The 21,503-nt window shown below is 33.4% G+C and overlaps 1 protein-coding gene and 1 long non-coding RNA gene across 9 annotated transcripts in view; one reads left to right on the forward strand and one right to left on the reverse strand.

Annotated features, from left to right (window-relative positions):
- The window catches only part of LOC141503258 (uncharacterized), a 171,691-nt gene that overhangs the window by 67,403 nt on the left and 82,785 nt on the right, over nt 1-21,503 (forward strand). The gene's annotated exons all lie outside the window — the stretch shown is intronic.
- RALYL (RALY RNA binding protein like) overlaps nt 1-21,503 on the reverse strand; it is an 888,236-nt gene that overhangs the window by 26,115 nt on the left and 840,618 nt on the right. For 6 of the 7 annotated variants that reach the window (XM_074208457.1, XM_074208459.1, XM_074208454.1 and 3 more), the window contains one exon: nt 17,686-17,864. In XM_074208457.1, the coding sequence (XP_074064558.1) occupies nt 17,686-17,864 (179 nt within the window). The remainder of the gene's footprint in view (nt 1-17,685; nt 17,865-21,503) is intronic. The other variant, XM_074208458.1, reaches the window with a different exon arrangement.

The following is a 21,503-nucleotide window of genomic DNA, read 5'->3' on the forward strand; positions in this document are numbered from 1 at the left end:
AGGTTCCAAGGTCCTCTTTTGATGTCATCATGTCAAGAAAAACGAGGCCTAGAGAAATTAAAAGGTTGTAATAATTTTCAGCAAACAAGACATTTGCAGAATAGGGTAGTGATCAGATATTTGGTGGTAGGAAGTGTTTAAGAAAGAGGAAATAGAGGGGAAAAATTTGAAAGACAAATTTCACCTGCTTGACACAGATAGATTTAGATAGAATTGTAATTTTTATTATATTGATTTTTAAAAAATATCATTATTATGGTATGATCAGATAAATATTAAATAAACAAATACATTTGACTGAACATTCACACATAACAATCAAAGTTCAACTTTGATACTCCATTGTATTGTATGATTCTTGTTTGACAAAGGTTTGGCCAACAGAGTTCAAACTTTGGAGAATCACCTGATCAGAGGTATAATTTCTGATACAGTCACCAAGAAACTACTTTCCAAGGATTAGTATAGCTAGGTAAAAATCAGAATTTATTTACATAATCACTATGTGTTTAATTTTACTACATCAACAAGAGGATATGTCAGTTTAAAGAAAGACACTTATCAGAAAAGCAAACTAAGTACCAAGAAAGACTTCACCCATGTTCCTTTTACAGAACAAGAAATTTAAGTTTATAGAGGTTAGGTGAGGTTACTGGACTACAAACGACTTAAGATTCTGAGGCAGAATTTAAGCTCAGGTCTTGATTCTGGATTAATATTTTGTTTACTATAAGGATAAAGGTTTTCAGGAAAGATTTCCAAGTGTTTCTGATTATAAGGCTAGCTCTCTCCTTGAAAGACACATATGGGGGCAGCTAGGTGGTGCAGTGGCTAGAGCACGGGCCCTGGAGTCAGGAGTACCTGGATTCAAATCCTGCCTTAGACACTTAATAATTACCTAGATGTGTGGCCTTGGGCAAGCCACTTAACCCCATTTGCCTTGCAAAAAACCTAAAAAAAAAAAAAAAAGAAAGAAAGACACATATGGATACAGATCTAGAGTTGTGATAAATGATTATTATTATTTTTTCTTGTTTTTTGCAAGGCAATGGGGTTACTTGTCCAAGTTCATATAGCAAGGTAATTATTAAGTATCTGATGTCAAATGGGAACTTAGGTCCTTCTGACTCCAGGGCCAGAGCTCTATCTACTGCGCTACCTAATTGCCTTTGTGAGAAATAATTAATATCTGAGGAGATTCAGAGGCTCTCCCCTTTTAAATTCTTCATTTAAAAAATTTCAGTCTGAAAGACATTACTGATAATGAGACTGCATAGACTCTCCTAAGTCTTAGATCCCACCCAACCTTGAAAGGAATTTAATCTAGAGTGGGGAAAAATCCTGATTAGCTGGAGACAGATCCTTTTGTCACTCTAGATAAGACCAAGTTTGAGAATGGTCTGATATAGCTGGAAGTGATCTAGTTTAGTTGAGAATAGTCTGGTAAAGAGATATTTGCTCTCTTGGAAGAGTAAACAAACTGTGAGTCCATCATGATAGTCTCTGGTTTAAGAGAGACAGATAAATTATCATCCTTTTAACAATAACCTGCAGGATTTATTAATAAAATGATTAAATTACACAGAAGCATATGTCTCTTAATTCTTTTTTAATTATCACAGGATGTAGCATGTACACATATATAAAGGTATGTAATATGCTTATAAATGATAACTATAATATAATTTAATATTAATTTGACAAATATTTATTGGGGCCCAACTCAATAACAGTAATATTTCTACTCTCTTTTATTTTCATTTTTTCATCTTACTGAAATTTCCATGTCAATAATATAAACCCTAAGCCCCTTTAAAAGGTCTCACTATAGTTTTAGTTCCATGAAGTTCTGGGTCTGGTTGTCCTCTAGTATGGCAGACCATTTTCCTTCACATTTTTTCCATTCATTTCCTTGATACTGTTTTCCTTTTTGTTCCTCCAGATGAATTTTGTCATTTTTTTCTAGCTATATAAAATACATTTTGGTAGTTTGGTATGGTACTAAAAAATAGATTTAGATAGAATTGTAATTTTTATTATATTGACTTGACCCACCAAAAAACTATTAATATATTTCTGATTGTTCAGTTATGACCTTATTTTATAAAAAGTGTTTTGTAGTTGTATTTTTTTTGTTTTGTTTTTTAGATTTTTTGCAAGGCAAACAGGGTGAAGGGGCTTGCCCAAGGCCACACAGCTAGGTAATTATTAAATGTCTGAGACCAGATTTGAACCCAGGTACTCCTGACTTCAAGGCTGGTGCTTTATCCACTGCGCCTCTTAGTCGCCCCTTTGTAGTTGTATTCTTATAGTTCCTAAATTTGTCTTGGCAGGTAGACTCCAAAGTATTTTATATTGTCTACAGTTATTTTGTGTTTTTTTTAAATTAATTTCATTAAAAAATTTTTCTAATCATATGTAAAGATAGTTTTCAATATTCATTTTTTATAAAATTTTCTCCTTCCTACCTTTCCCTAATATAGAAAATAGTCTGATATAGGTGAAATATGCACAATCATGTTACACATATTTCCATATTAGTTATGAAAGAAAAATCAGAACAAAAATTAAATTTTAAAAAGTGAAGATAATATATGCTTTGATCTAAATTCAGATTCCATAATTCTTTCTCTGCATGTAGATTGCATTTTCCATGACAAATCTTTTAGAATTGTCTTTGATCACATCTACAGCTATTTTTCTATGTGGGCCAGGGCAGCTAGTTGGTACAGTGGATAGAGCACTGTCCTTAGAGTTAGGAGGACTGGTGTTCAAATTCAGCCTTGGACATTTTATATCACACACTTTTTAGCTGTGTGACCTTGGGCATGTCACTTAACCTTGTTTGCATTACATCCAGGGCTATCTCCAGGCAACCTAATTCATATCTGGTCACCAATAGCATAGTACCCCTTCACTCAAATCCAATTCATGTGTTTGTCATGGCATCACCTCCCTGATGTCATACTCTCCTTTGAGAATGAAGGACAAACATCATCATAAATTTATGTGGGTTTATTTTGTTTCCTGAAACTTCACTAAAGTTGTTAATTATTTCAAGCAGTTTTTTGGTTGATTCTCTAGGGTTCCCTAAGTATACCATCATCATCTGCAAAGAGTGATAGTTTTGCTTACTCATTCCCTTTTCTAATTCCTTTAATTCTTTTTCTTTTCATTGCAGTAATTAACATTTCTAATTAACATTCTACAATACTAAACAATAGAGGTGATAAAAGGCATCCCAGTAATATCACTACTAGATTTATATCCCCAAGACATCAAAAAAAGGGGGAGGGGTATTGGGGAAAGCACCTTTTTGTACAAGAAATTCTTTTGGCTGGCTAAGAACTAGAAATTGAAGAGATAACTATCAATTGGGGAATGGCTAAGAAGTCATAGTATATGAATGTGATGAAGTATTATTGTTCAATAAGACATTAAAAACAAGATAATTTCAGAAAAACCTGGCAAGTCATATGAACTGATGCAAAAGGAAGAGAATGGAACCAGTAGAACACTGTACACAGTATCAGCAATTTTAAATGATGAAGAAATGCGAATGATCCAAGACATTGGATCATTCAGCAATATAAAGATCCAAGACAATCTCAAAGAACTAATGATGAATATTATCCCTTTCCAGTGAAAGGAATGCTACTGTTTAAATACAGACTGAAGCATGCTATTTTTTCACTTTCATTCTTTTTCTTTTATTCAAATCTTCTTGTACAAAATGACCTAAGTCGAAATGTTTTCATGATCATACAAGTACAAACTTGTATGATCTATAACTGCTTAACATCTCTGGGAATGAGGAAAGGGAGTAAATAAGTAAGGAATAGTATTTGGAACTCAAAAGATTAAAAAAAAACAAATGTTAAACATTGGTTTAGCGTATAATTGGGGAAAATTTTATATATATATATATATATGTTGAATATGTTGTATTATGTCACAAAACATGGTAAAAGAAATGAATTATTTTTATTTTGTTTGCAAGGCAATGACTTACCCAAGGTCACAAAGCTAGGAAATTATTAAGAGTCTGAGACTGGATTTAAACTTAGGTCCTCCTGACTCCAGAAACTATGCTTTATCCTCTGTACCACCTAGCTGCCCCTAAAAAATGGATTCTTAATGAGAAATGTGTAGAAACATTTTTGCTGTTGTTCGTTATTCAGTTGTTTTAGTCATGCCTGATTTTTCATAATCCCATTTGGAGTTTTCTTGGCAAGCATATTGGAATAGTTTGCCATTTTCTTCTCTTGTTCATTTTAAGGAAACTGAGACAAACAAGATTAAGTGATCTGCACAGAATTACATAACAAATATTTGAGGCTCAATTTGAACTCAGGAAGATGGATCTTCAAGGGATGCAATCTATTTTTTTCTAATGTGGTTCATATGTTTTCTTGTTTAGAACAAAAATTTACAACTTTTTACAATTCAGAAGTATTCAATTAAGTTCTAAAAGGCTTATTTTGCATTTTTTCTCTTTATTCCTCAAAAGTCTTGAGAGAGCAACTATAAAATATACTCCTTTATTATTTACCCTAATTATACTGCACATGTTCAAAAAATTAAATTTTAGATTACTCTCTGAATTTTAAAACTTTTCTTGTAAATATGGTAAGTTGCAGAATATAAAAAATTATGATGTGATAAAAATTCTTATCATGATTTAGTTGCTAAGAAAGCTTACCAGATTCCTCAGGGTCTTAACTCTCATCTAATCCTACTGTAGTAGGCATGCCCTTCTTCCATATTCAGCGCCTATTCTTAAAGCAGTAAAGATTTATGAGGGAAGATCTTAGTAGAGTATAAATGAAAATGCTGATTAATTTTCATCTGTGAGGTTTTTTTAATGACTATGAAAGTAGCTGAATTTAAGCAATTATATTTCTTGGATGAAGGAACCACAACATGCAGGTAGGTGAATGAGAAGTAACTTCTCCAAATCATTAAAACATAGCTACATAAAATCCCTTGTTATTCCATAAAAAAACTTCCAAAGACCAACTTCCAAAATAATGAGTCAGGAGATGGTGAAAGGTCAGAACTTTTGAGATAATTAATTTCTTTCCCAGTGTGATCTAGTCTTTTGCAATGTATATTAAATTGAAAAAGAGGGCATGCTTTTCTTTCCTTCAATTTCTAACTTAATGAAATGCCTTTATGACTTTTTCCATTTCTCCCGTCACAGATTATTAGATTCAGTATAGCCTCGCAGGTACAATGCATTAGTTTCCGTCAAATATACCACTGCTAATGACTTTCTTAGCTTACTCAAGTACAAACTTCTTGAACTGATATTCATCAAGGCAACACTATCTTTCACCTATTCATTTATCTTTGTGTTGAAGGACTTTTTAAAGTTTATTGTGCCCAATATTCCCAGAGGTAGAGAGAAAAAGTTCAATAAAACTCAATGTATTCAAAACACTGGGGAAATTGACCAATTGTATTTTGGACATTAAAAAACTACAGATCCAGTGAAAATATTTTTTGCTAACAATTTATCAGTTAAAATACTTAGACCACTGAGCTCAAAAACCTTTGGAAAAAGTGGCAGAATGTGATGAGCACACTCTATATTTGTCTGATCAATCCACTAATCTTGTAATCTTTATAACTTATGTGGCTTTGGACCACAATTGACCAAAAGGTTAAATAATTTTAGTACTGTTTAACAGGATCAAGTTGTCATATATATATATTAATCTAAGTGAGAGTTTTCATGTTATATGTTGTCAATAAATATCTTTTAATATTTCTTTATGAGATATTTCATTTACTTTGAACTGGATATATCTTGGAACAAAGAAAAAATATATTACTCAAGTCCATACCATTCATAGATTTAATATTATAGAAAGTCAAAGGTACTACTATGATGTGTCACTGGTAGAAGAAACTTATATTAAGAAATATTTTATTTGAGCATTCATGCTGTGATGATCATGGAAAATGAATAGAATATGTCTTTACTTTGATAGGTAGGTGAAATTCCTGCACAATATGAAGAAGCAAATAGTTAATATGTCTGCTTTTGTCTTAGGGTGTACTGTAATGATACTATTTAATTTTCTCCCAGTAAAATGTGGCAAGTCCAGGGGCAGCTAGGTGGTGCAGTGAACAGAGCACTAGCCCTAGAGTCAGGAGGACCTGAGTTCAAATCTGACCTCAGACACTTAATTACCTAGTTGTGTGGCCTTGGGTAAGCCACTTAACCCCACTGCCTTGCAAAAAACCCCTAAAAATGTGGCAAGTCCCAACCTCTTTTTTTGTCTCAATTTCCTCATCTACGAAATGGGGATAATAGTACTTGACTTTCACAGTTTCTCTCAGGATAAAATGAGTTAATATTTTTAAGATGTTTTGTAAGCCTTAAAATGCTAGCTATTATCAACATTACAAGAAAAAGGAAGAGAATTTTAACATATAGCAGAGATCAAAGATAGTGTTAATAAAAGGGGAATGAGTATTGGGAAAAGGTGACTATATGTTATTTTTGTGACTATGGTGCTACTTTGAATGTCTCTTTAACAAATTCTATTTGAAGAGACTATAATTTAACAATTAGATACAATTCCAGTTTAAATGATCTTTAAAAAGTCACTTGCAGAAAATTTTCAACTGCCAGATCATCAAGGAATTATTTTTCATGGATGGCTGACTGATCAATAGGAACTTCTTTCTCAAATAAAAAAAATGCATTAGAAAGCATGCTTTTATATGCTCTCTCTTGAAGATATTTTATTCATCATTATATAATCTTTCTTCTTCTGGAACTATAAAACTACAAGTCTCATTAATAGTATGCTTCATCTTTTTAGAATAAAGTACAGGTGCTTATAATGGTAACTTGTGGTTCATTTTAGCTTCAGATTCTCTAGGTGGTTGGTATTTTAAAATCATTTAAATTATTTGGTTAAAAAAGTAATTAAAAATGAAATTTTATTTGATGTTTTTAGTTAACACTGACAGAGAGACATTCCATTAACCTAGAAACAGTTTTCTATCACTGACCTGTAGACCTCATCCTTCACTAAACCCCTAGTTGCTTTTTCCTTGTTCTTTTCCTGCTGCCACCAACCTAACCCTAAGCCTCTAGAAATTGTGTCCTTATTTCCTGCCTTTTTGATTGGCAAACTCTCCTTAAATTCAACCAAGTCAGAATCACAGAATCTCTGATTTTGCTTGATGTAATCTTGTCATTAAAATTTCCTTACCATTATAATATTTTGGTCAACTGGCCTCTGCCAAAGTACTCCAAATGAAGGAGAAACTTTCATTTTCTTGAACCCTGTTTCACTTTAGGATCACTGTTAATTTTTGGAAGATTTTTTTTTATTGTCAAGTCTAAATGTGCCTTTATTTAGGCAAATCAATTAGTAAATCCACTAATTGATCTTGGCTTGACCCTTTGGGGTCAAGTAGAAAATTTTTCCACAAGCTGGCTCTTCAAATGACTGAAGACAGATATTATGTCATCCCTTAGTCTTTGTTCCTCCAAGTGAAACATTCCAAGTGCCTTTATGTGAACATCGCATTTTTATATGCATGGTCTCCAGGTTCCTCTTTGAATGGGCTATCCTCCCCAGATGCTTGCCAGATTATCAAAGACATTCTTAAAATTCACATTAGAATGTGGGACTGCCAAGTCTCAGAGTTCTGGATACTATATCTCTCTTAAGTGTTTGACTTGCAGTTGATGTTTAATAAATGCTTGACTAAAGATCACATGAGCTATTTTCCTACCAATTTACCCTATAATTCAGTGAGCATGTTGTCCACACACATTGCCAGAGCTAGTTCAGTATTTGGAAGACTCCGAAAAAAAGTCTGATGGTCAAACTGAAGAGGGTCTACAGAGTCGTTGTGTTGAACTCATTACTATATGTCTGTGAAAGCTGGACAATCTACCAGCACTATGTCAGGAAACTGAATCACTTCCATTTAAATTGTCTTAGGAAGATTCTGAGGATCACATGGTAGGAGAAGATACCAGATACTGAGGTCCTTTCTCCAGCTAAACTGCCTAGCATTCCATTATTACTACTGAGAGTGCGACTAGGATGGACTGGACACATTGTTGGCATGCCATATGTATGCTTGTTAAAAAAAACAAAACAAAACCAAACAACTATTTTATGGAGAGCTCACACAGGATAAGTGCTCAGGGGGGTCAGAAGAAGCAATACTGAGATACCTTGAAGGTCTCATTGAAGAATTTTAGAATTGATTGTACAGCATGGGAGGCACTGGCACAGGACTGCCCACCATGGCATGACCTCATCAGAGAGGGGGCTCCACAAGGGAGAGAAATGAAGCAGCTCAAAGGAAACATGACATAAGTAAATTTGGAGTACACACCCCAGGTGTTCACATGGACCATTTGTGCCCAAACTTTGGTAGATCATTCCAAGCTTGTATTAGTCTGATCAGCCACAGTTGTATATACTGTAATTTATCTCAAACATAGTGATGTCGTTTTGATCATCTTGGGTAATGAAGAACAAGAACCAACCAACTTAATAAATGCTTGTTGACTTAAGATTATATTAGCTATTTTTCTACCAAGTTACCCTGCAGTTCAGTGAGAATGTTGTACACTAATCTGTACTGTACTTCTTCATTTTTTTTGCAAAGCAGTGGGGTTAAGTGACTTTTCCAAGGTCACACAGCTAGGAAATTATTAAGTGTCTGAAGGCTGGATTTGAACTCAGGTACTCCTAACTCCAAGGCCAGTGTACTATCCACTGTGCCATCTAGCTGCCCCAGTCCTGTACTCCTAAAACTAATGTTTTGAACAAGAAAAGAAAGTTTTCTCTTCTCTCTTCTTCTCCTCTCCTTTTCTTCTTCCCCTCTCTTATTCACTACTTTTTTCTTTTCTCTTTATTGTATGAATAAAAGCATAGCTGTTGATTTTTAAAAAGACTATTTTCTGACAAGAATCTTTTGTAAAAGCCATGTAGTTCAATTATAATCATTAGAATGACCTTAAATCCTTCTTATTGCATATAAGAAAATCTAAAATGTCCCATACCCTATTTATCATATAGCCCTAGATTCCTCATGTAATTAAATATTGAAGGTCTGATGATCTACTACTTATCTCTAATCCTGTCCTGTAGATACAATTATTTAGTAATGTGAATCCAAAATCAGGACCCAGCTACTTCTAAAAAATTCTCAAAAAATTAAGTGGGTATTTACAGTATTCCTTATGATATAGTAATTCTAAGACTCTCCAAGTTTGTTTATTCAAAAAATGTTTAAAAATTTTTGTCTCATATGTGACTTTATCCAATTATTTCTTCTATTTCTGTCTGACACATTAACAACAATATGGTTAAAGGAACGAATGCTTTATTAAAGTCAGAGATTCTTGGTTCTACAATTTATTTGTAGTTATTTGTCATTAAACTTTTCTAGCCTCCAGTCAATTTCTCTCTGGTTTTCAGATGCTATATGTGGAATCAGACATGTACTTTATGTGTTAGGAATGTAGACTCAAAAATCAAACAAAAATATAGCTATGATAACTAGGGTTTCTAAATAGAGTGATTAGTTGAAGATATATAGACTGCTTTAAACAATAAACTTCAAATAACATTTTGAATCATACCTAGATTGAAGAAGATGGGGAGCCATCAAAAGATACAAATGTGGCTAGGCCAAATGTGGCTTAAGAGTTTAATAGGTTATCTATGTCCCAGCAATGGAATAAGAGCACATAAACAAAAATGAATGCAATTGAATGTCACAGATCTATAAGAATGGTTAAGATCCTGCATAAATTGTAGCTTGTAGCAGATACTAAAGACAATAAAAGATTTCTTTAAAAAAATTGCTACAGAGCAATTGTTCAGAGCAAGGAGGATATGTGATTGGTTGTAACTCGTGAAATGAGAGCTGTAAATGTTTTTCATGTAAAAACAAAATATATAAATAAAACTTAAGAAAAGCATGGCTACCATTAGCAAGATTAAGTGGCACAAATTCAAAAGTGATTTTTAATTACTTGGCAAAGAAATCAATAAATGATTATAAACCACCATAACTAAAGTAAATACATTTTAAAGAACACAATATGGTATTCTAAAATTAGGTTCTGCTCTTTTTTTAATATAAAAAATTTATCAATTTGAATATGGGAACCACACTAAGCTTTGGACAAGTATACTAAAGTTTTCATTGCTTTATTTTCAATAGTTCATGGAAATTATACTCCTTGGTCAATTACCCAAATATTACAAAGCCTACACTTCTTTAAATCACATAGAAAATCACATAGTAAAATTGGAAATATTTAATGATCTTTTATTTAAGATTCACAAATTTAAAATAACTGTCAGTCAATAATTTTTTTTAAGCACTTATGGGCACTGTGCTAATTACTGGGAATAATAAAGGCAAAAACAGTCCCTGCTTTCAAGAGGCTTACGTTCTAGGTGGGGGAAAATATATACAGAACAGATGGAAAGAAACCTGCGAAAGAAATGCACTAGCAACTTGGAGGTCTCAGGACTTTCCTGCAGAGAATGGGATTTGAGTTAGTCATGGAGAAAGCCAGAGAAACTAAGGGGCAGAAGTAAGGAACAACAAATAGGTCATCATAATCAGAAGGTAGGGTGTTTGGAGAGCAATGGAGAGTAAAAAGACTAGAAAGGGGAAAAGTGTGTAGGCTATGAAGGGCTTTAAATGAGAAACCAAAGTTTATATTTGAATCTAGAGATTACTGAGAATTGTTGGTGCTCATTGAGTGGGGGTAGGGAGAGAGTAAAGAGGACAGGAAGAGAGGGATAGAAATACAGACACACACATATAGAGAGGGAAGAGGAGAGGAGGAGAGAGGCAGAGACAGACAGACACAGACACACATACACAGACAGTGAAGAGAGGGGAGAGTCAGAAAGACACACACACACACACACACACACACACACACACACACACACAAACAGATAAAGATAGAGATAGAGATAGAGATAGGGAGAATTTACCTTCCTACCCTTCTGCAGAAGTCTAAGGGAAAAGTTTCAAAATAAAACTTTATTTTTCACTATGGTTCTCTGTTACTTCCAGATTTTTCTGTCAAGAAAATAATCTTCAGATTTAAAAGGGTGAAAAGACTGAATAAGAGGAAATTGTAGCCAACATAGTTGAAAATATACTAACAAAAACCTTACTGCTCTAAATGAATTCAGATCTTTACCTCTAGGTAAAAAAGAGGCTTGTGCCTCTTTAATGTCTTAATGAAGAAAACAGGAAAGATTTTACAAGACTTGAGAAAGGAAAAATGTCCTAATTTTCCATAAAGAAAAAAAGTAGATTTATTCTAGAAACTAAGACCAATGAACTGGATATAAGTCCTGAACAAAATTTTGATATTAATAATAATAGTTAACATTTATGAGGCACTTTAAAGTTTGCAAATGTTCTACAGATATTATCTCATTTTATTCTCATAACTGTGAGAGATAGAACCCTGTGAGGTAGATGCTACTATCTATTGCTCTACATGGTGACAGTGAAGATATTCTTCCCATCAATAGTTACCAAAACTGAGTTCCATGCTCCAGGTTCAGCTGAGCTTCCAAATTTACCTAGCTCCCAAGTCCATATTCCATGTCAAGAGTTCCAGTCTCAAGTTCCTCTTTCCACCTGAAGTCATCTATGATGAATAAATGAGACTAAGATCCTATGAAAACTGTTGCTTATATCTGGTGAAGATAGAGGGCAAACAATCATACTCAAAATATAGATATTTTAGAGCTCTTACAAAAGATTGATCCTCTGGCTAGAGCCTTCTAAAATCTTGGGGTATGTATTTGTTTACTGATTTGTTGCTAAAAGGGGGAGAAAAGCAGAATAGCATATGCTTATTTACCTTTGTGGTGAATCAATTTCATTATGGAAAGGTCAAAAGTCTAAGGTTCACTAAATAAACCTAATTTTGGATGGAGGCAGGGTTTTGGGAGTTAGTGAGGAGGTCTGAGTTAAATTAGATAAATCTATAAACTTAGAGAACTTTGGTAGATAAGAACTATTATTTAAGGAGGGTAGAATTGATAGTTTCTTCAATAAACAGAAAGCTAGCATCTCCTTAGAATTTCTGCACCTTAGTTTGAATGTACAAATTTGTCTGAGTGAGTTTGAAACCCTTCTACTGTTGAATAGGACAAGGATAAAGGCGTGACACTAATTAATGGTTAAACACATTTATAACTACTTGCTGGATGCATCCAATTGGACGTCCCACTAGCACTTCAAACTTCACATATCCAAAATGCAATTTATCACCTTCTCAGAGTTTCCTCCCTTTTTTAACTTCTGTACTATATTTTGGTTAATGGAATCATCATCCTTTCAGACACATGGGATTGAAATCTGAGTCATCTTTGTTTCTTTTCTTCCTCTCATTTCCCCATAGTCAATTACTTGACAGGTCTTATTGATTCAGTCTTCACTGTAACTTTTACCTCCTCTTTACTCAAACTGCTACCACTCTAATTCAAGTCTTTACACTTCTCCCCAGTATTGTTCTAATTTCTTAACTGATTTCTTTCACTCCAGTTTCTCTCCTTTGAAACCTGTCCTTCCCAATACTGACAAGTTAATCTTCTAATGCACATGACATAGTCCTCAAAAATCTTTAGGGTCTCCCTATTGCCATTATACTAAATACAAACCAATATTTAAAATCACTATCTGGCCACTTTCCAGACTTATGTCACACAGTACTCCCCTTTATACAATCTATGTTCAACCAAACCTGACTTAGAGTTGGTCTTTGTTTTATACTTTCTTGAGCTCCCAAATTTACCTAGCTTTTTGTGTGTTCTTGCTTTGGAGCATTCACTCATGATGTTCCTTGTTATCTAAGACATGTTTCCACCTGGTTACCAACTGGGGATCTTTTGCATTTTAGGGGAACATGATAACCATGGAACTTACGATCTTTCTTGAGTGAAACTGTTAAGCATCCACTCATTTTTAGAGAGTGCAATTTTGATGGTCTGGCCGCATTGTTAGGATACCAAGACTCTTTTATGGAGAAGTCACACAGAGCAAGTATTCCTGGGGATGGAGGGGAAAGTGATACAGGATCTCTCTTAAAAACTTTGGAATTGATTGTACAACATGGGGGATACTGGCACAGGACCACCCAGTGTGACATTCCCTCATCAGAGAAGGAGCTGTACTCTATGAGCAAAGCAGAATAGAAGTGACTCAGAACAAATGTAAGATGCACAAATTTAACTGATTAACACCCCAGGTGCTCATATGGATTATTTGTGCCTGATCTGTGGTAAAGCCTTCTGAGCTGCTATTGGTCTGATCAGTCACAGTTGGACACACTGTAACTTGACTACAGCATAGTGATGTCACTTTGGTCCTTTATGAGAATGAAGGACAATCATATACCTCTATTACTTAAGATGCATTAATTCAAAACTGTTTCTCCAATTCTTTAGTTGAAAGCAAACTTTTCCTCTTATTTTCTTACAGGATGTTGTCGTTACTTTGTCTTATATCATAATTGTTAGTACATATATTAAATCTAATATATTAGATTGAAAACTCCTTGGGAGTAGAGATTGTCATTTTTCAATCTTTTATCACAAGTGCCTAGCATAGTGTTTTGTACAGTGGAAAATTAATAAATATTTGTTTAATGGCAATGAATGGCATATGTATTTCCAATAATATTACACATTTATGTGATAATTAACAGTTTATAAAGCATTGTATCTAAAATATTATATTTTATAAAATATGAGAATATAGGTAGCTCAGGTATGATTTCCTTATTTCATAGGTGAAGAAATGAAGGCTTAAAGGTTTCCTTAATAGCTAATATGTTTTGAAACTGGGACTCAGAATCAGTTAATTTTTTTATTCCCAATTTGTTTCTGTTCCCATTATATATATCATGCTTCCAATTTGCTTTATCTGTAAGTCTGAATTGGTGGTTTAGATAAAAAATGCAGAGATTTATGACAATTCTTTAAGTACAAGTGATTTACTGTGATGGCTGCATTATTACTCAGTAGATAGTATGTAGGCCAAAATATAACTCATTCTAGCTTGGCAATCTATTCCATATTCCTTTCTGATTGCTCTTATTTTGATTGTGTCTAGTCAGCAAGAAAAGAAATAATTAATCACAAGCACAATTCATACAAGTTAGAATTCTCGGCATCCTTAAGACACTGATTTTTTTCACTGTATATCGTTTACATTGCAAAATGAGATGACATAACCTAATTCATTTAAAATACATTGGCTCTTGTCTCAGCCTGGGTGCTTATGTAAACCTGCTTTTTCACCCTTTCCAGTGATTTGGTTGAATTTTGAGGATTCAGCTTCCAAATGGAGTTGGTCCTTGAATTTCATTTTTTCCTTTTTCTAGTTTATGTGAAATGTAACAAATGTGCATTTGAAAATATTTGTTATATTTTATATAAATTAAAAACTTTATGGAAATTTATAGGGTTTGAAGTATAATCAAGAACTTCCCTTTAGAATTCTTCTTATGATATTTCTACTGCTATCATTCTGTCAGTTTGCAGTGCTTCCTCCCCCTTCCTCTAAACCTATCTGAATCATACCCAACTTTAAATCTTTTAGCACTTATTTTGGGTCTTATATTGCTTTAAATTTTGTATTAATCTTTTGATGTTTTTTGTTTTTAATGGTCTTTTCTTATTATATATAATATTACTTTCTGATTTAGATTGATTACTCCTTTAAGTCAGAGACTTTGCCTTATACACATTTACATTTTCCACTGTTTTACACATTCCTTTGCACTTAGTAGATGTTCAATAAATGACTTGATTTATATATAAGAACCGAGGGTGTGGTGTTGATAGATCATAGATCATCCTATGTTTGTTAATTGTACATCTCTCTATATAGCTAACTTCTCTCTCTCTCTCTCTCTCTCTCTCTCTCTCTCTCTCTCTTTCTTTCTTTCTTCTTCTTCCTCTTCTTTTTCTCCTCCTCCTCTTCCTCCTCTTCCGTGTCTTCTCCCTCCTTCTCTTTCTTCTACTCCTTGCTCTTCACCCTCCTTCTTATACGTTTTATTCTTCTGTCTTCATCATAATCATATCATCATCATCATTTGAATTTGTCAAGTCTAACCTAAACTGAGTTTTAAGAACAATGAATTTAATATATGTCATCTTATGAAAAAATTTAGTCTTCAGGTTTGTGGAATAAATAGTACCTAAATACTGAGGCGTCAGGGAAAATATTTATATATTTTCCCTGTTGTCCTATCTGCTAATAGAATTGTCTGAAGATTCCTTCAGAAGGTGAGATTACATTGCAATATTTTCAGTCAATTTTTAAAATGTTATTTTATTTACCTGTGCAGTAGTCTATCAAACATAAATGTGAAATAATAACAGGACAGTGATTTGTCCTAGGAATGGTTCAATTTGCACTCCAATAAAAAGATGAAAATGAAGTTGTTATTAATAATAACAAAATTGTATTTGTATAATATCCAGAGTTTGCAATATTTCCCCTCACAACAGTCCTCTAAAGCAGGATGCATTCTTGTTTTGTGCTGTGGTTCAGTGGAAGGAACATTGAATTTGGAATCAAAAGATCTGGGCTCCATTCCTGATTTCACCATTTACTGTCTGTGTGACCTTTGGCAAGTTATTTCCATCACTGGGCTTTAGTTCCTTCATCTATAAAATGAGGAATTTGGACCAGCTTTCCTCTAAGTTTCCTTCAAATTCTAGATCTATGACCCAGAAATCATACCTAAAGTCAATTCTTTTTTTATCTGTACTGAGAGTAGTTGGCAGAGGTGCAAACAGTTATAAAATGAGAATTTATGAATTAGAAGAGACATTTTCTAGTTAAATAGCTTCATTTTATATGAGGAAACTGATTATCAAGGTATTTAAGTGAATTCAATTCAAAGAACCATATATGATCTCTAAGATTCGCTAACACTAAAAATTTTGTGATATAGTCAGGGGTGTGTTTGGAGGCAGTTTGTTTCAGCTCATGAGAGATGTTTGTTAAATTTTCAATCTGAGCATTTACATATGAGATGTAAGCAAATGTTGCAAACCAGGTTTTAATTTATTATTTTGCTGATTGTCTAGAGCAAAGAAAGTTAAGGAGAAAATGGAACTCATACAGATTAAACTTAATCATGTATCATGTGTACTTTTTCCTTCTGGAGAGCCTGTTGCTAAACATTTACCAGAACACCTACTAAAGTTCTTAATCCAGGTATTTTCCTAAAGTTCTAATACAGAGTTAGTACCTGTCTGGGGATATAAATGCAGATCTCCTGACTCAATCAGTATTTTCCAGGAATAAATCTAACTACATGTGAAGCACCTATTAACTGAAAATCAACTATCAAAACAAATAGCAATAATAATATTGTGATAGCTAATTTTATGTAGCACTTTAAAATTAACAAAGCACTTTACATAGGTTATCTCATGATTCAAAAAACCCTATAAAATAGGTGCTATTATTATTCCCATTTTATAAATGAGAGAATTCAGGCAAATAGAAGTTCAAGGATTTGCTTAGAATCATACAACTAGTGTCTGAGGCAGGATTTAAATTCAGACCCTCAAGTCTGCAAATCTGACACTCTAAACACTATGCCACCTAGCTTCCTAGAACGTGCACGTTCTGTGCACGCCTCTCCTTTTTTATTAGGGGAGGAGTGGGCTTGCTTATTATATAATGGCATGATAAATGAAATCAGACAAACAGCATCATCAACAGGTGCTTCTGGGTTCCAAGCTGTAAGCATAGCTATGGAATGAAGAGGCAGAAAGATGCAGGGGTAAACAACGAACATAAGTGAAAAGAAAACATATGATGAAACATTAAAATGAGAGAAATTATTTAGCCTGAATGAGAAAAGGGGAGGAAGGATCCTAGACTTGTGTAAGAAAACAAGTCTAGCACCAAGGGAGTCACTACAACTGCAGACCAAAATAAATCATCTTGATCCACATTATGTGAAAACTCATGCTGGCCACATAGGATTTTTCAGCCTCACTCTGGGAAAATGATGGCTCCAGTCAGTAGCATTATCAAGGACATGGGAAAGCAATATATCTTTTAGTATATGATAAGTTATTTCAGGGATGGTTTATTAATCTATAACTCATTTTAAATCTCACTGACTAATGAATAATTCCATACACGACAGAGCAATAGTGGGAGCAAAGATTTATATGTGTCGTTTGGGATTTGAGTCTCCTTTTTCCTTTTCCTCTAGATAAAGCCAGTATTCTTCATTAATTAAATATTTATCCTCTACCATATGCAAAGACACTATCATAGGTAGGTGATGCAGTGGATAGAGTCCTTATTCTAGAAGCAATAAAACTTACATTCAAATCTAGCCAGTTTATTAACTGTGTGGAGTAACTTAAACTCTGCCTCAGTTTCTTAATTGAAAATGTGGATATTAATAGCACTTACCTCCCAGGGTTACTGGGAGTATAGAATGAGATTATATTTGCAAAGAAGTTTGTAAACCTTAAATAGTGCTATTTGAATTCACCTAAAATGTGAATAAGAGACAAGTTTAAATTGCATTAAATTTGGTTTTAAAGAATTTAGAAATTCCCATGTTAACTACATGAACACTTTAGATACCAAGTATTTAATTCATACCAGCTCATTACTTCCATCTTCATCGAAGTCCTCCTCAATCCCATCAGTCATCTCTTCTCCATCTCCATCTGCATCTGGTCCTCCTTCAATAGGTTCTTCTGTAGAGTTATCTGCATTCTCTGACACACATTCCTCTTGGTTCAACTCTATGTTATCTTCCATTTGCTTCTTCTGAGCTTCTGAGGGAAAAGAGCAAATGGCTACCTTTCATAGTTAATGGTCTGTTCTGATGAAGAAAAATATTTGAAGCAACATATTCCATAAAAGATGGTGCTGTACTGATAAAAATATGAATCTGATAACCTTTTAAAAAAGTTTTCTAGCCTGTGATTTTGTCATTAAGTGGATTTGAATATATTGATTATGTGCAACTTCACTTAGATTGATTCATGTATTATGTAAATCTAGAACTTCTAAAATTCAGAGAAACAAAATAGTGAAGGTAGTTCCCCTGACTGGGAGAAACATTTTCTTAAAGCAAATCATCTGGTTAACATATATAACTTATAACATATTTTAAAATATAATATTTTAATTCAATAGCACATTAGAGACAGAATGAAAGCAAAATGATTAGTAAAGACGACATACAAAGAAAAAATAACAAATTCACTGGAAAGGGAGAAAACACATAGGCAAGACCAAACCTAAAAATAAGAGGCACATAAAACATTTTTAAGTAGTTAAAGACTATAGTGGCAGAAATCTTAACTATTTTTATAGCTGAGTCATTTTTCAGTTGTATCTGATTCTCTGTGATTCTATTTTGGGATACCGGGATGATTTGCCATTTCTTTCTCTCTCATTTTATAGATGAAGAAACTGAGGATCATAGGGGTTAAGTGACTTTTCTAGGGTCCTAAAGGCAGTAAATGTCTGAGGTTTGATTTGAACTCACTGAAATCAGGCTTCCTGACTCCAGGTCTGGTGCTATATCCATGAACCATGTTAAATAGATATTAATAATGATAATAACAATAATTTCAATTTATATAGTTATTGCAAAATTCCTTATGATTTTTCATATAATTCGGACATATCTATAACCATGAAAATATTATTGATCCCATTCAGCAGATGAAGAAACTAAGATGAGGACAAAGCAAATGATTTGCTCAAAGACAAAGGATTTCTATTTATAGACAAATGAATGACAGCTATTAGAGGGAAAGTCTATGAGCAAAATAAATTTAAGTAATATAGATTAAATTCTGTCATTGGATATTTGCTTTCCATTCCTAATCTCATACATACTTCCCAGGAAGGGTCTTAATTATCCCTGGATATATGAAAATATACATATTTTATCTGTGATGTTTCTTTTATATGATATCTCTTTAATATATTTAGGATTATGTTAACTTCAACAGTAAGGATACTATTTTGTTTACTTTTAAGTATTAATAATATTGATATTAATTTTGTTTTAATTGGGGATTTCAAGGTTTATTGCATTTTTTGATATAGTAGATATTTCTTGGAACCTTCCTTTTCCTAATATAAAGCAATTCCTTATTCAAAACCTTTTAGAACTACATTTTATATTCAATACATACCTAATGTCTGACAATACCTCACACAGGAATAAGACTGGATTACTCTTTTTAAAGTAAGCCAGAATTCATTATATATGTGCCCTACTTTATATTTATTAATTTTGTGGATTTTTAAATAAGCAGTTTTTAAGATCAAAGGAAACTGTGGTGGAATGATTGGTTACTAAATTTCTAAGGGTATGTTATTTTATTGATGTTGGTTTTTCCCTCTAACAATGCAGTTCCCCACCCATTCTTTTTCATTATAGAAATTTTATTAGATCTTTCTTTTTTTTATCTATTTGTTGTTTCTCTTACAGTTTTGGCCTTAAATGCTTTAACTTTATTTTTAAGAAAATATCTAAGAGTGAGGTTTCTGTATAGTTTATACATCCATGTGTATATATGTAAATACATTTGATTTACTATGTTATTTATTTTAATATATTATATATTTGTATATATATTTAAAGTATAATTTTAATGTACTTGATGGGTCTTACTGAACTTTTCATGAAAGTGCTCTACAAAAGATGATGGGGATTAGTCCATTTGTTAGGCATGGTTAGAACTGCAGAGTTATGCCTACACTGAGGAAATTGACCAAGAACCATAAAAGAAATTCTGCTTCAGGAGCTACTATAAGTATAGATTATCTAAATTGAAGAGACATGAGAGAGAGAGGCAGGGTTGGGATAGGTATCCTGTGCAGTTGTGCAAGAAACTGAAAATATAGTGACATAGATTATATAGGTCTCTAGGGAGTAATTGGTTTTAGCAGGCATTTTTTTTTTCTGATTTGCTCTCATACCTATTACTTTTGTTTTAATGGTAAAAATAACAAACAAACAAATCCTCTTGCTTCTGCAAACCTTGTGATAGGTATATTTGTGGGATTGGGGAGGAAGGTGAAGTGAAATATTCTCTTTCCTCCTGATGCAATTGGGCCCTTTGTTGAGTCATTTCTCAGTTGTATCTGACTCTCTGTGATCCCATTTTGAGTTTTCTTGGCAAAGATACTGGAATGGTTTGCCATTTCCTTCTCTCTCTCTCTCAGTTTACAGATGAAGAAACTGAGGCACTTAGGGGTTAAGTGACTTTTCCAGGGTCACACAGTCAGGAAATCGCTGAGGTGAGATTCAAACTCACTAAGAACAGTCTTCTTGACTCCAGGCCTGGTGCTATGTCCACTGTGCATCCTAGCTACACCATGTTAACTAGATATTAATAATAACAATAATTTCTATTTATCTAATTCTTGCAAAGTTCTTTCATGATTTATTATCAAATAATTAGGACATTACTATAACCATAACAATATTATTGTTCACATGGGAAAAGTGACTAGGAAATATAGAAATATATGAAGAGGATGGTTCCCTCTGAACCACATGAACCTTTTGTTTTCCTCAAAATTTGAGTCAATCAGTCCAAATACAAGTACTGACTAAGTGCATACTCTATACCATATGGATCATGGGAAAATAGTAATAAAACAGTGTTTGCCTTCAAGGAGCTTACATCCTATAAAGGAGACAAAATTTCTATAAGAACACACAAGTAAATACAAGAGAAGTATGAGGCAATTTTGTGGGAAGAGGTATTTGCAGCCCAAAAGGTCGGGAATTGGAGAACTTTTTATCAGTTTTCTTTTTGTGGAGCTGTGCTTTTGGTATTCTCTGATGGATATTTCTAATGTGAATGGTGAAGTAGAAATTAATGTGAAACACTTTTTTTTAAAGGTGGCTTTTGCCTCTGGGGTATTGCATTGAGTTTTAAAAGCACCTAGTAAACTATTCATTAAAATACACATGGATATATTCTTTTTTAATCATGGGTGCCATGGATTTGCTTATCATTGGAGACATCTTGATCAAAGAGAGTTCCTTGAAGAACTCGATGTATTCCAAAAGTAATTCGAGAAATAGCCTATATAGATGGATATCCAAATTCTCATTGGGCCACTTGGTCACTCAAGTGACCAAGCCTGGAAATGAAAGATTTCTCTGCTTAAATGCCAGACATCTATCTGTCTCACAAAACCAAGAAGGAAAAGAATTTTACATTATGTTTCATATTCAGATATGAATCATCACAGTTGATTATTACTTGAAAAGTCTTAGCAGATATAGAGGCAATGAAATTCTTTGCTGGGATTTATGTCTAAGGCATTTTTTAAATTAAATTGTTTGTGTCATTGCTGTTAGCATTAACTTAACTCAGAAAAATGGCTGAGATAGCAATTACGCCTTTGATATGCTGGCTTAATCATTAGTTAATTGC

The sequence above is a fragment of the Macrotis lagotis genome, chromosome X (genome assembly GCF_037893015.1).
Source record: "Macrotis lagotis isolate mMagLag1 chromosome X, bilby.v1.9.chrom.fasta, whole genome shotgun sequence".
NCBI classification, from domain to species: domain Eukaryota; kingdom Metazoa; phylum Chordata; class Mammalia; order Peramelemorphia; family Peramelidae; genus Macrotis; species Macrotis lagotis.